This window comes from Panulirus ornatus, chromosome 3, assembly GCF_036320965.1.
Source record: "Panulirus ornatus isolate Po-2019 chromosome 3, ASM3632096v1, whole genome shotgun sequence".
In the NCBI taxonomy this organism is placed as follows: domain Eukaryota; kingdom Metazoa; phylum Arthropoda; class Malacostraca; order Decapoda; family Palinuridae; genus Panulirus; species Panulirus ornatus.
In genome coordinates, this window is record NC_092226.1 from 73,614,419 (window position 1) to 73,632,870 (window position 18,452).

Consider the following 18,452-nt stretch of genomic DNA (forward strand, 5'->3'; position numbering starts at 1 on the left):
AACCGGTATAGACCCCGTTGCTCACCATTGTGAGACGAAGGGTATTCGAGTACTTAGTATTTCGAATAGTTGTTTCCTATTATACAGTCCCATAGCCTAGCGGTTAGCATGCCTGCCTGTTGCACAGGAGTCCCGGGTTCGATCCTGGCTGTTGGAGGTTTGTATGTTCTATGAAGGTGCGCGTTCATATTCACTTTATTCGTATATATATGTATACATTAGAGATAATTTTATAAAGGCATTCCCATAGCTCTACAAAGTGTGGAGACAGAGACCCATCATGATGGAGGATATGAAAGGGAATATAAATGGAGATGCATATGAACAAAGTACCTACCTGAGTTGGTGGGTTTGAGAGGGAATATGAATGTGGATGCACATGAACAAAGTACCTACTTACCCAGTCTATCTCTTTACCTTTATCACTGATGCCTGTTCCCACCTGGAGCTCCCTCAAGCGGGTGACCACGATAATAGTCTCTCCATAATTAGAGAACTCCAGTGCCACTTCTTGGCCTTTTGTGCTTCACCCTTAACACGCTACTGGCAGATAGCAACAATTGTGCAGTGTTTGCAGAAGTGTAAGAAAGTAAACTCTAGATTGAGAGATTTGTGGTAATAAAAATAGTGTGGTTGAGAGAGCAGAAGAGTGTGTATTGAAATGGTGTGGTAATAAAAATATTTGGTTGAGAGAGCAGAAGAGGGTGTATTGAAATGGTTTGGTCACATGGAGAGAATGAGTGAGGAAAGATTGACAAAGAGGAGATATATGTCAGAGGTGGAGGGAGTGAGGAGAAGTGGGAGACCAAATTGGAGGTGCATGGATGGAGTGAAAAAGATTTTGAGCAATCAGGGCCTGAACATACAGGAGGGTGAAAGGTGTACAAGGATAGAGTGAATTGGAACGATGTGGTATACCGGGGTGGATGTGCCATCAATGGATTGAACCAGGGCATGTGAAGTGTGTGGAGTAAACCATGGAAAGTTTTGTGGGGCCTGGATGTGGAAAGGGAGTTGTGGTTTCAGTGCATTAGACATGACATACTTGCTGCTAACAAAAAAATGGAATGTGAAACTGAAGATATGTTTGTTTAGTGTGATCAAGTCATGGGAAAAATCATGAATTGCACATAGAGTGTAATCATGCCTGGAAGAATAGTATAATTTTCATATGCTTTCATAGATAAATGACATCCCCAACCAATCAACACCCTGCCACACCAACATAGAGGAAAGTATTCTAAAGTTTTATGTAGCACATATGGGGATCAAACATGGAAGTAATACTGCTATTTGAGAGTTAAATAGTCTGGTCCTTTCTGTCAGTTTCAGTGCCTTTCAAAACTTCTCCATCCCATCCTGTTGGTGTTAGGATAGTAGTGTCCTCCACTCTGAAAACTTGAATTTATCTGTCACCTCGTTGCATATTTCCTCCTCATTGTTAGGAGTTCTCCTATCTAAATTCCTTTGCCTAACTATGACAAACTGCTCATGAAGAATTTAAGGAAAAGATTTTTATTGTCTTTAGCCATGTCTTCAGTATTCTTCTCAGCGTTTCTCTGATCTTGCTTTCTTATTGTGCAGTATTTTCTTCCTTTCATTTTAACACTGTTCAGATGTTGGCCCACTACATAGTTGCTTAAGGTATCAGCAGCAGGAAACCCAGGTCTTTGTACATTTCTGGTATGTCTTTAAGGAAGAGGTTGCTTTACCATGCAACTCGTTCCCAAGTTGCTGTATTTACTGGTAGAGAACAAAAAATTTTGAAATCATTCTCAGTGGTGTTGGATTCAAGGAAGCTTGTTAGGATTAGTTGTTAATTCCTCATAGGAAAGTAAATTAGATATTTGTTTTTTAAGGATGCCAAGTCAGCAAAAGACAATTTGCAGTTTTGTGAAAATGTAAGACTATATTAATGGATGGAGATAAGTTTTAATGTGCTAATAGAGACTAAAATTGCACATACATTTAAAATGTGGCTTTGTTGATTGTGAAAGAATTTTTGTAGAATGAATACTTAATGTAAATATAATTATGTTTTTTATCAATAGTTGTTTCTTCTGCCATTATGAGGTTGCACTGATATACCTGCACAGCCAGTTGCAACTGGTATTACTGTAATGCAGGCACCTCACTGTATTTTGAATGGTATTTTGTTTCTCATGAGAATCTTTTGAAATCTGAATTGATAATGATAGGTATGTAGTTTATTTAGATACTTGGTTTTCCATATTCATTGAGTGTTAGATTCATACCTTATTGCTATGTGCACAAATTCTTTCAAACATTGGTCACTGAATATTCTCTTGCATCATCTGGTAGAGATCCTACACCAAGAACCAATGCATTTGGCCTTGGAAATCTAGCTGACTAAAGTAAAAAGTAAAAAAATTAGTCATGTCTCTGTCTACAGAGAATAAGAAAATCTCTTTTTGGGTGAAGTTATCAAAGGGATGCAAGGAGAGTAGTAGAATGACAATTAGAGTAGAGAAATGGGGATCAACATGAATGGGATTTGTTGTGGTAAGAATAACTCATACACTCATTAGCAACTGGTGGAGGATTTCTGTTATAGTTTGGGAAGAAGAGAGTTTTTAGGACACTCTTCCTGTTGGCACCACTAACCTTACTCTTGATAGAGGTTCTGTAGGCTCAAGTGGCATTTTTTAGAAGGATATTGATAGTGTCTGACACTTTTACTGAGACTGCTCATCTCCCAAAGTGAGGAAAATTTTGATTGTATTTGCAGCACCAAAAACAAGGGCATACCTCAGGGAGCCAAGATGGCAAGGATTCTGGTGCAAGTCAAGCAGCAGCCACAAATCAAATCCCAGAATTGCGGGAGCTACCTGTTGACCTTGTGGGTGCATTGCCAGATGAACTGGTGAGCATCATCCCTGAGGATCTGGTGCGTGGTGTATGGAATACTGCTCGCACCTTTATTACTCGCATCAATCAGGTCAGAAGTTTGAACTTGATATAGTTCATGTAGGCTTAATGCAGTGCCCACTGTGTGCAGGGCAATCCATACAAAGCGTTCTAGTATTTCCATGTAGTTTCAGTAGAAATGTCTTTTTTGATATTGTCAGTACACTTACTATATAGTTACAATAGATACTGATGGGGTAGATATTTTTCCAGTCCTATGTTGGGAAGTGTATTGGTGATCATGAGAAGTAACCATTGATATGGTGCTACAAGTACATCTGTCACTATAACTTCTCATATTTTGCATTTTGGTCATCATTTTAACTGTGTTGCCATTGCAGTCATACTTTACCAATGTACTTGGTTGAATACTACACCACCATACCAAAAGTATCTATATGTTTATGTGGCCAAGCCTTTTTAATCTAGCAGCTAGGGGACCAGACTATTGACGAAATTGGGAATTTTCCAAACCACTGGATTTCAGTTTATGAATGTGCAGATAGACATAATCTAAATTATTCCTAGGCTCACTGTCTCTTCATAACATAGAGTGTTGGTGTTCTTACACAGTTTTTGTTTTATCTGAAATAAAGAAAGCATGAAAAAACATAAGATGATAATGGGAAGAAGCTGCAGTAAAGTATTGCGCAATTGAGTTAGGAACAGGCTTTCCTCACTTCATAAAAAGAGGGGTTGAAATCTGGTCAGTTTTTCTCCTTTAGTTTTCCCTGTCACATTGTATCACACATTACACTGATTTCTTACTTAGGCATGAGATTGGTGGTGAATAAGATTAGTATTTGCACTGAGCAGTACTTACATATTTATCAGACTTTCTACTTTAATACACATTAAACTTATATGATATTTTATGCTGCACTTTTAGGGACACTTTAAGCTTTGTTTTATTGGTACACAGCTTAGAAATACACAAAAATTTTATATCTCTACCTTTGTTATGATTTGTTGTAGTGGGAGGAAGATGCACATAATGTAGTATGATCTTTCCTCATCTCACCATAAGAGTGATGGACATGAAATCTGCTTTGTTTGTTTCATGTCATTTTTTGACATGCTTTTCTGAATCCTCACACAGGCATAGTGTTTGAGAAGAATAAGATGAATAACATTCAATTTAATCAAATTTGTTCATAGTTTTCAAGTACTTCATGCTTGTGCCATACATGTTTATATAGCATATGAAAGCCAATGATACACATTAAAGCTATCATTGAAATTATGTACTATTCTTTGTGTTCTTAACTTGCTTAAAAACCTAAGAGGGTAAGATTTAATCTTACACCTAACAACTGCTTCACATTTGAGATACATTCCTGGAAATAAACTAAGTAGAAACACCATATAGTGAAATCCATTTTATTTTAGTGGGATACTTAGGTTTCCTCAAACTAATTTTTCACTTAGAAGTATGAATAGAATTTCAAGAAATATACTTTAAAGTACATCGACAGTCAGTGAAAAAATGTAGAGCTACCCTTGGGTTTGATGGTATTTGAAATGAGTAATGTTTCTCCTTTTTTTTCTGTGTAGTTGTTACTTCTGGTTATATTTGTATTTCATATGCATCATGAAAGCCGTCCCTTCTGTCATAGTATTTGACTCATATCTTTGAAATGATATTAAAGATATTATTTTTAATGAAATAGAAAAGATACATGTAATTTTACTTTGGTGATACTCTTCGTAAGAAGTATTTTAGAAAGTTTAAAGATGAGTTTCCAGTTACAAAATATGAAACAATTGACTAACATAGTCAGAAAATTTCATATTTTGGTGTAGGAAGGAAAAATTGGAATAGTTAGACAAGACTATACTAATTATCATGACATAATCATTTTGCTCAAGAGGAAATTATCAAACCAGTGCATGATACTTTTCCTCTGAATATAGGGTGAGGAAGAATGAAAATAAATGTTAAAAAAATATGAATGTAGATTTGAAAACACATTACATGTAAATGAGACAGGAAGTTGTATATGATTGTATGGACAGTCCATTTATCCATGAAACCATATAAAGAATGGAATGCAGAAATAATGAGACCACATGAAATGGATATGAAATCCTTTATTTTTGCTGAATCATAATTGCATTTTTTTTTTTTGTCATGAAATATAAGTTTTAGAACTGTGCCATATTTCCAAAATATTCTTTCACTGTTGTATACTTGATGCTGACTAGTCATTTATTCCTTTTTGATATAGATATTGAAAGATTCATGTATATTTTACTTACAAATACAAGGAAATTTTCAATATAACAGATTGCTGATGGTAGAAATGTGAATATGTCAGGTAATTCCATAAGAAATTTTTCTTCACCTCTCCAGAAGTGGTACCTGATTGTATCCTGTCTTCATAATGTAATCACTGGATAATGAGAGGAGGCATACCAAAAAGTAACCACCCCCAGGGAAATTTTTTCCAAACTCTTTGCCTTGTGTTTTAAAATGTAAGGCACAGCAAGTGTAGTGATACTTTTTTTGCTAACTATACGTTATTAACTTAAGTATTTAAATTTAAGTTAACTACATTATATTGCATGTAGATTTGATATCTATATTATTGGGCACTATGATATTTAAGAGATAGGGATACTTTCCTTAGTCTTTGATCACCCACTTCTAAACCCTTTTTAATCATTAGGCAAATTCATACACGGTGCACCTAATTAGAGAAATAGCATTTAATGAGAATATAACATTTACAGTAATTGTTTCTCCCTTGTTAGCAAGCTAGTATCAGGAACAAGTGAACAATGGCCTCATATGCATACATCTGTCTCTATTTAGGAATAATGAACTGAATTTAGAGCACACTGACCTCAGCCAGGCCCTTTAGACTATTTCCTAGTTTACCTTGACTGCTTCATCCCATCCTTCCTGAGCCAGATGAAATTCCAGCAATGTTATTTTAAAAAAGATGAAAGAAACTATAGGCAAGCCTCTTACAATGCTGTTGAGACAAAGCATAGACCAATCAAGTATAGCAGATATACAAAAAATGACATACATAATGCCAGTACACAAAGAAGGATCTAAATTACTTAAGAAAGATTACAAACCAGTCTGCCTAACTTTGCACATAAAAGTACTTGAGTGAGTCTAAAAGATAAAAGAAAATCTCACTTTGTACAGATTCTTAAATGATGACATCACGGATTTTTTTCGTGGTAAAAGCATGCAGATACATTTATTAGCTCTATATATGAAACACTGATGAATGGTGAAAGAATGGGCACTGATTTTTTTGACTGCAAAAGTATGTGATAAACTGTGGAGTTCAGCTTAAGAAAATGGCAAGGTAAAATGTAAAAGGAAAAATAGGAAAATGGATCAGAGAATTTCCAAGCAACCGAAAGTTCAAAGCGCAGACCTTGCAAATTGAAGCATGTCAGGGTTACTGCGAGGAACAGTTATGACAGAAAAGATTCTGTCTAGTCGATATCTCAGATATTGATAAGGATGTCAAAATGTTCCGCAGTTGACATAAGAGCAATTAGAACAATTGAAAGTGAAGATGATAAAGAAGACTTGTGAAGAGATTTGATTATTATGCATTGTTGGTTATGTGAAGAATTATTAGAAGTAATCAAGTGAAGTTTGTACGAATAAGTCGTGGAGCAACTTACAATACTTCAATGCCTACAGACATAGACCCAATAGGAATAGAAATAAAGTGTGACTTGAATGTCAAAGATTTGGTGATTATTGAAAGGGAAAAACTTAATTAAATGAACACATTTATGAGATAGTACTTTCAAACTAATGAAAGAATTGAATTATTTTTGAGAACATTTGCAACAAGTCATTGAAAATTAATGTTGTAAATGTTTATTGTATGTTTTAAGAAGGTAATTTGAAAATTGCTTTGATTTATGGTTGCCAGTAAGGCAGATAGGAATAAACAACAGAAGGAGAATAAGGAAATATTTTACAGGCACAGTTAAGCGAATGGAGCATATGAACTATAGCACCATGAAAGATTGAAAGAACTAGGGTTATACAGTTGAGAACATCAAAGAGAGAGATATATGGTACTATATGCCTGGCAACATGTGGAAAGCTGAGGTACCTTGTTGTAATCTTGAAAGCAACCTAGTGAGGAAGATAAAGAATTGTTAAGTCAAATGAAGTAAAGATTTCAGTTAGTTAGGGAGATACATGATTTCCCAGTGAGGAAGTTTGAGCAAACTAAGAGATATATCTCTAAGAGAAAGCTAACTGATAAACAAATGTACATGGAGTGACTACAAAAACATCCAAAAGAAGATTAGGCTCATGGTTGAATACATTATTGGATGAACCAAGAATATACAGCTTCTCCATGGGAATAGCTGCTGAAAGAAGAATAGCATTATACAACAGGCAAAGCAAGTGATAGGATGTGGAGAATTGGTTGAGAGAGCATCGTTATTCAACATACAAATCTAGTGGTGAGCGCTAAGTGCTAGTTCTGCCATCATGGCAGTATCTCATCTTAGGTACTCATAGGTAGCTATCTATCCATCTCTCTATCTATCTATTGATCTATCTATCTGTGTATCTGCTTATTTATCTATGATGCCCATTCCCACTGTGAACTCCCTCGATTGGGTGGACCCTTCAGAAGAGCCTCCATAGCTGGTGAACTCCAGTGCCATTTCTTAGTCTTTAGTGCCTCACCCTTAACAGGCCATTGGCAGGGGGCAACTGTAGTGCAGTATTTCTTTTACAAATGCTTCAAAGCATCCACCTGGTCAACAACTCCCTTGCATTGGTTGAAGCTACCCTGTTCCTCCATAATCATGAATTCTTTATACATTAAGAAGGGCTAGTCTTTCTCAGAATATTTGATATTCAGTCTCCCTAATTTCAGACTGAATTATGTAGAGTCAGCTGTGGTTATAATGCTGTACCCTCAGTAGAGTTGTCAGTGCAAACCTGATAGATCAGTATCACTAGTAATATTGCTGTTGGTACTACCCAGCTTCTATTATGAATTTTATTTTGTCAACCATGATTATGATGATGTTTTCCTTATGTTTTATGTATAGAAGCTGCAGCATTACACTTTCAGTTTTACTTTAGTGTAGGTGCTTTGTAGACTGGAAGACTTCCCATATGAAACAATTGTTTCTCTGTAAATCTTCCCATTTTTTATGTACAGACACATATTTCATCACCACGTGGTTGCTTGCGCTGCACTTCACTGTCTGATAAGCCTTGTACTTTTTCTTCCACAGGAGATGCTGTCTCCATCAGCAGACTCACCAGGACAAATACATTGTCGTGGAGATGATCAAGGAAGTGAATCTCGATGCCCAGCATCTAAAGTTTCTCCTCAACAAGAAGAGATGGTGCAAGAAAGTAACTCTTCACCAGAGGTGAGTGTGAGATTTTTCTGTAATCAATGCACTGTTGAAAAGTGAACAGGAAAAGGACATATAATGTTGTTAGATATTTTGAGGTTTAGAAGAAGCAAGGTTAAAGTAGACCGTATTATATTTTTACTGTGGTATCAGTAAGTTATGATTTATAGATCATTTGCATTTGTTTTGCACAGCTTACTTGAATTATGGTAGCAAGCATAAGTTCAGAATAGGTAATTTTTGCTCTAAAACAAGAAATATCCCTGGGTTGCTTGCTAGCTCTAATTGACTGACCATGCTTTTTGTGCACCATATTGGTTTTAGTGAGTGGGTCACCCTCCCACCTTAATTTCAGTTTTGTGTTCTCATGGCACTGTGTAGATAGTGATAAGGGTACTTTTATCATTACACTTTGCTTATTTGAAAGATTCTAAGAGTAATGATAAGGTTGATTGCTCCAAGAGGTTAAGACAGAATCTCCTTATCAGTCTTTGCAGTCAGTCGAGAGTATTATATTAGTTGACTTCTGCTATGATTAAGAACTTCCCTTCGTCATTCCAGTGACTTTTAAATTCAATTAGCAGTTGAGAACATACCTACCTCTGTATTCTCATCTTTCTTGACTTCCTCATTCTTTTCCATATTTCTGTCATCATATATTTACTGTTTCCTGCATGTGTGTGTGTTAACATTTAGAACAGATGAATGAGTGTTTAAGGAGAAAGTCTTCACTTAGATCATCTGTTCTTTCTTTAGGAACTTAGTTCCTTTCTCTGTTCTTTCTTTTGGAACTTAGCTCTCTCCTGTGATCTTTCTTTTGGTAACTAAAAGTGGAGGGAAAGATTTTCAGGTCCCCCTATCCTGCTCCTTATTTGCCTTCTACTGCATAGATAAGACACATGGCTGGTATCCTGTCTCCCCATCCTCATTATGAATAAAAAAGTGAAGGATGTTTTGCATCTGGTTCAAGATTGTTTGCAGGGGTGGACTTTAAGAAACTATTATCTTTAGAGTTATTAAAATTGTAAAAGAATCTTTCTGTTCTCTTTTTAAAGGAAAGAAATTTGCTTTGTGAAATTCCATTTGGGAATCTTATAGCTTTTGCTTTCCAAAGGTATTCAGGGCCTTATTAATGCTGATTTTCATGATACAAGGATACTTTAATATATTTATCTGCTATAGGTTTTGAAGGACTTGAAATTTACATTCCTTTGAGGAAGTTTTATTTCTTTCTCAAGCTGAATTACTATTTTTCTTTTTTATTATTATACTTTGTCGTTATCTCCTGTGTTAACGAGATAGTGCAAGGAAATAGATGAAAGAATGGCCCAACCCACCCACATACACATGTATATACACAAACACCCACACACGCACATATATACATACTCATACATTTCAACGTATACATATATATACATACACAGACATATCCACATGTACATATTCATACTTGCTGCCTTCATCCATTCCCAGCACCACCCCACCACACATGAAATGGCACCCCCCTCCCCCTGCGTGTGCATGAGGTAGTGCTAGGAAAAGACAACAAAGGCCACATTTGTTCACACTCAGTCTCTAGCTGTTATGTGTAATGCTCCGAAACCACAGCTCCCTTTCCACATCCAGGCCCCACAAAACTTTCCATGGTTTACCGCAGACACTTCACATGCCCTGGTTCAATCCATTGACGGAACGTAAACCCCAGTATACCACATCATTCCAATTCACTCTATTCCTTGCACAGCTTTCACTCTCCTGTATGTTTAGGCCCCAATTGCTCAAAATCTTTTTCACTCCATCCTTCCACCTCCAATTTCATCTCCCACTTCTCCTCGTTCCCTCCACCTCAGACACATATATCCTCTTTGTCAATCTTTCCTCACTCATTTTCTCCATGTGACCAAACCATTTCAGTACACCGTCTTCTGTCTCAACCACTTTCTTTTTATTACCACACATCTCTTGTACCCTTTCATTACTTATGTGACCAAACCACCTCACACCACATATTGTCCTCAAACACCTCATTTCCAACACATCCACCCTCCTGCGTACAACCCGATCTGTAGCCCATGCCTCACAACCATATAACGTTGTTGGAACCACTATTCCTTCAAACATACCCATTTTTGCTTTCCATTGCAATACCTTCCATACCTGCCGCCTTGCCGGCTTTCATCTTCCGCATAACTTTCACTACCTCTTCTCTATATACCAAACCATTCTCCCTGACTCTCTCACTTCACCCACCACCTTGACCAAAACATCCTATATCTGCCACTCTATCATCAAACACATTCAACAGACCTTCAAAATACTCACTCCATCTCCTTCTCACTTCACCACTACTTGTTATTACCTCCCCATTTCCTCCCCTTCACCGTTGTTCCTATTTGTTCTCTTGTCTTACACACTTTATTTACCTCCTTCCAAAACATCTTTTTATTCTCCCTAAAATTTGATGATACTCTCTCACCCCAACTTTCATTTGCCCTCTTTTTCACCTCTTGCACTTTTCTCTTGACCTCCTGCCTCTTTCTTTTATACATCTCCCAGTCATTTGCACTATTTCCCTGCAAAAATTGTCCGAATACCTCTCTCTTCTCTTTCACTAACAATCTTACTTCTTCATCCCACCACTGACTACCCTTTCTAATCTGCCCACCTCCCACCTTTCTCATGCCACAAGCATCTTTTGCATTAGCCATGACTGCTTCCCTAAATACATCCCACTCCTCCCCCACTCTTTAGGTCATTTGCTCTCACGTTTTTCCATTCTGCACTCATTCTGTCCTGGTACTTCCTCACTCAAGTCTCCTTTCCAAGCTCACTTACTCTCACCACTCTCTTCACCCCAACATTCTCTCTTCTTTTCTGAAAACCTCTACAAATCTTCACCTTCGCCTCCACAAGATTATGATCTGATGTCTCTCCAGTTGCCCCTCTCAGCACATTTACATCCAAAAGTCTCTCTTGCATGTGCCTATCAATTCACATGTAATCCAATATTGCTCTCTGGCCATATCTCCTTTTTACATAGGTAAACTTGTGTATATCTCTCTTTTTAAACCATGTAATCCCAATCAGAAGTCCTTTTTCAGCACACAAATCTGCAAGCTCTTCGCCATTTCCATTTACAACACTGAACACCCCATATACTCCAATTATACCCTCAACTGCCTCATTACTTACCTTTGCATTCAAATTACCCCTCACTATAACCCAGTCTCGTGCATCAAAGTTGCTAACACACTCACTCAGCTGCTCCTAAAACACTTGCCTTTCATGATCTTTCTTCTCATGACTAGGTGCATAGGCACCAGTAATCACCCATCTCTCTCCATCCACTTTCAGTTTTTCCCATATCAGTCTGAGTTTACTTTCATACACTCTATCACATACTTCCACAGCTCCTGCTTCAGGAGTAGTGCTACTCCTTCCTTGCTCTTGTCCTCTTACCAACCCCTAACTTTACTCCCAAGACATTCCCAAACCACTCTCTCCCTTTACCCTTGAGCTTCATTTCACTCAGAGCCAAAACATCCAGGTTCCTCAAACATGCTACCCATCTCTCCTTTTTTCTCATCTTGGTTACATCCACACACATCTAGACACCCCAATCTGAGCCTTCGAGGAGGATGAGCACTCCCTGCATGACTCCCTCTGTTTCCCCTTTTAGAAAGTTAAAGTACAAGGAATTACTGTATGTAGATATTTTGTTTTTATGGTGGCTATGTTATTGAGGAGTTTGTGTGCATTCAAGTGGGCAAGTATTGAATTATGAGATCAGGAACTTTTGTATTATGGTTCAAGACCTCATCAGGCAGTTAAGTTCTCATATGGGAAATTTCAACTTTAGCTAGGTTGTTTGCTCTTTGGTTGTTGGCATGGATGTAATATGCTGATATCTGATGGATACAGAGAGCATGAGGTGGGAAGACAAATTTTGTCTATTTAGGTTGTGAATTATTCTGATTGGTCTCTTGGTCCATGTAGGTGTGGGGATCCTTATACTATTGTCTTCTTTGTTTGATGTTTTTCCTGAGTAAAACTTGACAGGTGTTTTAAGGCAAGCATCCTTAGGTTTTCTTGTCTGTTCTCAGGAGAGCCATGATATACATCAAAAGTGATTTTATTGTCATGCAAAATGTTGAGTGTATATTTGTACATGTTCATTATCATTATAAGGTGAATTATACATTGTGGAGTGTAACAATTTTATGTACTCAGGATTAGAATAAAATAATGATTTTTACCTCCAGGTTGATGAATCATTACTTCCACCTCCAATGCAACAGCTGGAGGACATGGGATTCTGCAACCGTGAAGTTAACCAGCGGCTCCTTATCAAGTACAATAATGATGTATCATGTGCTGTGGCAGAACTTATTGTTCTTAATTGTCAGTAAATCAACTTCAGGTCTTTTCATTTCATAACTGTCAGTTCTGGAGGTACTTTGTTTGAAACAGTAAATAACACCAGTATTAACAGTATATTATTTTAGTGTTATGGGAGACCTGACAATGCTTTTATTGATTACTTTAGCATCTCATAATTCGATATGATTTTAGTTTAATGTTTTAGGAATGACTCTCCAGTTATTCATGCCATTTCATATTCAGACAGTAGTGTCTGGTTGGTTAGGAAGCATTACATTACGTTGTATTGTCAATAAGATGCTTTAGATATAAGGATTAACATTTTTTATAAAGCAGAACAATGACACATCCCAAAGTGGGACCATGTTCATGCATAGCTTTTATATAGTTGTAGTGTATTCCAAAATATTTTTGAATTGTTGTTGAACATGTATATTACAAGAATTATACCAATTATTTGTTAGCATGACCCTGTTACCATTATCCTTGTGTTGTGGAATTAGTTTCTTTCTCTCTCTCTCTCCTTTCCATGATAATACATGTTGATATATTTGAGATTATCAGTAATGAAGGATTGCAGAAATGATACAGATGGACTTTTTTTATAGTAATTTTGCCGTGTCATTGGTTTGAACAGCATATTTCATAGGATAAGGATACTGGACTTATTTTCTGCAAAGCACTGTTTTGTTTTTCCACTCAGTATATTGAATAGGCTTCCACAAAAAGTTTTCTTATCGATCTGTATCAGATAGGGCCTTTCCCTCACTCATAGCAATATGCGATGTATTTTTGCCTTTGAGAACAAGTTAATGCGAATGAAATTATAGAATTTTCACTTCATAGCTCACCATGTTGGAACAGTTGTTTTCTGAATGTTGCATGCAATACTGTAAATGTTCTGAATGTGCATGCAATACTGTAAATGTTCCAAGAACAAGAGCCCCAGTTTAACTTCACATTGCAGAAGATATAACTCGGGGAAAGTAGCACCTACTCACTCACAAGGACCTTCAGCAAGATTATTGTCTGAGGTGTTGTTAACACCTATCATTCACCCTTTTTGAGAGTAGAAAAAAGGGAAGAATTAAAATGCTAAAACATGAGAACTACCACTGTTGTTAAGATTAGGCCAAGTGTAACAAAGTAATGATTGTGCAATATAACACTCCCAAAATTATGTTGTCACTTAGGAGAGCAAAGGCAGCAAAAAGAAGATTATTTCCCACAGTGGTGCCAGAGTGGGCCACCAAGAACTCTCAGTTTAGCACTTAAAGGTAGGTGTTAGTATGATTTAATATTGGTACTTTAATAGAGCTGATAGAATTCACATGAGTTGTTTGCAAAGATGAATTGTACTATTTGATAATGTATGGTGCAGTTGAGACTAATGATTTTAAAAAATGACACGTGCATAATCTTAGCAAAAACCATCAATTTGCCATTCATACATTTTAGTTAAATTATTCATTTAGCTTAATTATTCATTTAGCTGACAATGGGTATGCATGTATGTCCAGGACATCGATCCATTTAACTAGATAAGCATTGTTGAGTGGGTCTAAAAAATATGGATGGTTTAACCATTTGGGTGAGGGTTGAAGATGGTGTCTCCCCACAGACAGATGAAAATTTGAAAGATATGAAAGATTAAGAAAATCAATTAACAGGATGAGGGACTTAAATTTTGGCCTGCCACTGTCATTTAAACCCAGTGCATGTCTGGTGACCCCAAGAGTTCATCCTTCACTTGCACTTTCCTCTTCTGTCCTTGGAGTTTGAGTCCTCCTCAAGTATTGTGCTGAGAATCACTCTTCATGGTTTCCTGACATTTTCAAAAATGATATTTAGCTGTTATCATAATCTGAACCCCACACAAATTCTACTTATGCTGTAGAGTAGCTTGAAGGGGCCTGTGTTGGAGTGTGCTGTGTTCTACCATGGTTATGTATGGGAGGCTAGGACTTGAGCATTTAATGATTAAAGTTGCATGTAACATATTACTGTAGTTAGTAACAAAAGCATTAGTTTCAGCAAATGCAGATGGGATGATTGAGTTCAGACAGCATCTGTTGTTAGTACGCAAGGTGATCATTTTTATATCGTATGGCATCTGACCTGTAAGAATTAATGGAACTCAGCAGTAACTAAACAAGCATGCTTTCCCCTGGAACTAGATACTTTGAACCACTCCATTGATAAACTTTGACATACTTAGCAAGTTCACAGCTTTATCAGTGAAATAGAAGCACCTCAGTTTTTTGTTTGTAGAGATCAGTTTTTTCACTTGCAATCAAACAGTACATTGAAATGACCTATTCTGAAGAATTTACCATGACTAACTATCTCACTTCATACAGCAAATTTCATATAGAGGTGTTGAAATAAGATGGTGTATTGGTAATCATTGTTACAAGCTTTCACTGTACTTCTTGTACATAAACATTTCCGAGTGTGACACTTTGTAATGTGTATGACCTATTTTTGGGTTGGATTTATCAAGGAAAAATAGGTAAATTATGGCAATTGTTTGGTAGCTAGAAAAAAGTCTTCCAAAGGATTCCATCTTTCAAATGGGGAAAGACTCAAAGTGAGCACAGCTATCAAATTATATTGTGTATTACAATTTTTTTTATTTATTTTTTATTATTTAGAGTAAAGTTCAGCTAACTGAATATCTGCCTGTACAGATTCAGCTAGGTTCCAACTACGTCAAATGATTAGAGTTGTATTGCACTGAATTCCATAAGAAAATTCTCCATTGTAATTTGAAACAGTTTTTCGGCTTAAACATGAATAGATATGTTTTACATGATTTTTAATCACATTGATTTGTTCATGAAATGATTATGGTGCAAAAGGATATTGAAAGTAATTGGAGTAATTTGAAATGCAACAGGTACCACAGTAAAGTGGGATTAAGAAGTTTCTTTGTTGCATTATAAAACTGTTATTCGGCACTTGATATGTCACAGACATGTGGCAGACATTACCACACTACATATAAAGTGTTCCTAATTTTTGCTTTATTTAAGGCACTAATTTGAGTTAGTCTTCTTATTCTTTTTTTTGCCCACAGCCTATTATTATGGTCCACCACAGTCTTCAGTTGTAGGTAGTTTATAAGGAGAATTTTACAGTATTAGTTGACTCTACTGGCTGTGCTGTTGTTACATCCCATTACCTGTTTGTCATATGAATCTGCACTTTTATATGCTTTTTATTGCTTTAGTAAGGAAGTTGCAATATTTTTTCATGCACAGTGAAGACAAAAGTTGAAAGATTAAAAAAGATCGCATTATTATGATTATTTAGAACATGATATTCAGATTAAAATGGTGTACAACTCAACCTGATTATTTGCAAGTGATATATGCTCTTTACCTTATACCGTACCTCTGTCAGGCATATTAGGTATTCTGGGTATTTTCAGACATACCAAGTGAGTTGTGTGGTATTTTTGTGTTTTAGTTACAAACAAAGATGAACGATAATGCCTTTACATCAGGAATATCTGTTGCAAGAGTGACAGAGCAACAAAATTTCTATCATAACATTAGTGCACAGATCCCATACAGGTATCCTTGACATCTACACACATACTTACTGGTATATGGAAAAAGTTTAGGCTGTAGAGTACAGAAACAATATATGATATGCTACTCCACGTATTAATGGTAGGATATTTTGTGGTCGAGACAGAAGTGGTTCCTTCAAACATTGATCCTTAAATGAGGCCAGGTGCTCCTTCCAAAGCAATCCTCACATGAGGCCACTCACCTCTTAAGGTTTAAGTAACTTGATTAAAGTTTGGTAATGAATTTTATTTGAGGTAAAATTTTCTTTCATACATATCCACTGTTTCCTGTGTTAGTGAGATTGTGTTAGGAGTGGAAAAGACAAGCCGCATTTGCATTCACTTCACTTTAAAGTATGCCTAACCTGCTCACTCAAAAGCAAATATAACAAAGACACAAACTCCAAAAAGTAGTACACTCAAACAAACACTGGCTGCTGAGCGACAATAAACATTCAACACCACAATGAAACAAAGATCTTCCTTTTATAGTCCCACTTCACCATGCTCGGCACTCATTTCTATAGAACAGCACTAGACCTCTTCCACCCAAACCACTGTATAACTAACCACCTGTCCCATAGTAGAAATGGAAAGTTTATTCCTACCTCTCTTCATTAACTTCTCACAGATCTTCCCATCCCCAACAAATATAACATTGACGAAACACATTCATACAGAGATGACCCAACAAAAACTATGCAGTCATCCTTCCATCTCATTCTTAAACTCCAACTCACCAGGTATACACCTGTCAAAAACCACACTCCCCAAACACGAGTCTCACTCGTGTTTGCTCTGGACAAAACCCATCACTATGACAGTGCAGACACAATTTCAACATATCACAAGTCCCTTCATAACATTGATGCAGCAACCATAAGAAGACACTGAACACTTACTACTTGTTGCCCTTAGACACACACACACACACAATGCAACGCAACACTTTTTGACCTATGGTTCTGACTAGTGGTTGCTGCCAGCTCCTTAAATGTTACAAGAGCCTCATAAAGATAGAAGGGACTCCTGGGGAAGGAGGATAAGGTATAGGTGTTGCCATACTCCACATGCTCAAAACTACACCATAATTTAAAAGTCATGAGGGTGTATCATTTGTCAGTTGATAAAACAGTACTGTCTTGTCAGAGACTTCCTCAACTCAAAGAAATTTATCGTGTCCCTGCCACAGAATTTTAGTGCAGTTTTGGGCTGCAGGACATTGAATATTCATTGGCTTAAAAGGATCATGATCATAAATCTACATGCAGTATTTTTATGTTCTGGCAACAAGTGCTTTTTGTTCTTTTGAAGGAATGCTTTGATTCATGTTTTAGTAGTATGTTGTATGAATAATGCAATTGATGTTTTAGATATAGTTCGTTTATATAGAAATATGTTTTATATTCCACATATGTCAACTAAAGAGACATTAAACCCTTATATATGTTGAATTATTATTTTCCATCTTGTATGTCTTTTATTATAATACAACCTCAAGGACCCCCTACTAAGGGGCTCATGAAGTTTCAAGGCTGTGCTACTTTCAGTAGCAATGGAAGGATGGATTTTTTTCATGTGAGAGGTTCTTCAAGAAGATTGTACTCTGATGATACAACCTTACTGAAGGTGACATTTCACTCATGGTGTAACCACAAGCAGGTGGAGTCCAGTAATGCTTGTGTGTTTATAAATGTTAATTCTTTACTTTCACATGTATTCATGATTTCCATTATGAATGAGGTAGGTTCGTGAACAGATGCCAGAGCCATAGAGGGAAAAATTCCTTATTTGGCTTCCTTTGTATATATCACTTCTTTTAGAACAGAGGTAGATTTAAGATTGATGCAGAAATAGAAAAAGTAATTTTTACAGATGCATTTGTTCCTTAAGAGATGAGTTAATCCTATCTTCATGGAGACCTTAAATATAAGTGACTGATTATTATACTCAGCCTTTTACACTTAAAAGTAAGATACCTAGAAAAAAGCAAATTCCTTGAAGTATTTTCACTTCAGCTACCTGTGGCTTGTCATACATACATCCGTCCATCATCATCCATCATTATTACGTCTATGTACACATCTGTGTATATTGTCTTTCATATTTGTCATCTTTAAAACAATGATGATTTGAATTGAGACTTTACTTGGACATACAGTACCTTGGTGTTATGTGATTTGAACTTTTT

At 36.6% G+C, this 18,452-nt stretch overlaps 1 protein-coding gene across 7 annotated transcripts in view; it reads left to right on the top strand.

Annotated features, from left to right (window-relative positions):
• The window catches only part of LOC139763519 (uncharacterized), a 64,747-nt gene extending 47,032 nt beyond the window's left edge, over nucleotides 1-17,715 (top strand). For 3 of the 7 annotated variants that reach the window (XM_071689689.1, XM_071689680.1, XM_071689727.1), the window contains exons 16-18: nucleotides 2,750-2,959; nucleotides 8,176-8,316; nucleotides 12,567-14,316. In XM_071689689.1, coding sequence (XP_071545790.1) covers nucleotides 2,750-2,959; nucleotides 8,176-8,316; nucleotides 12,567-12,713 — 498 coding nt within the window. In that variant the 3' untranslated portion in view covers nucleotides 12,714-14,316. Of the gene's footprint in view, nucleotides 1-2,749; nucleotides 2,960-8,175; nucleotides 8,317-12,566 lie in introns of all 7 variants that reach the window. The other 4 variants (XM_071689708.1, XM_071689700.1, XM_071689734.1 and 1 more) reach the window with 4 other exon arrangements.
• The last annotated feature ends 737 nt before the right edge of the window (nucleotides 17,716-18,452 follow it).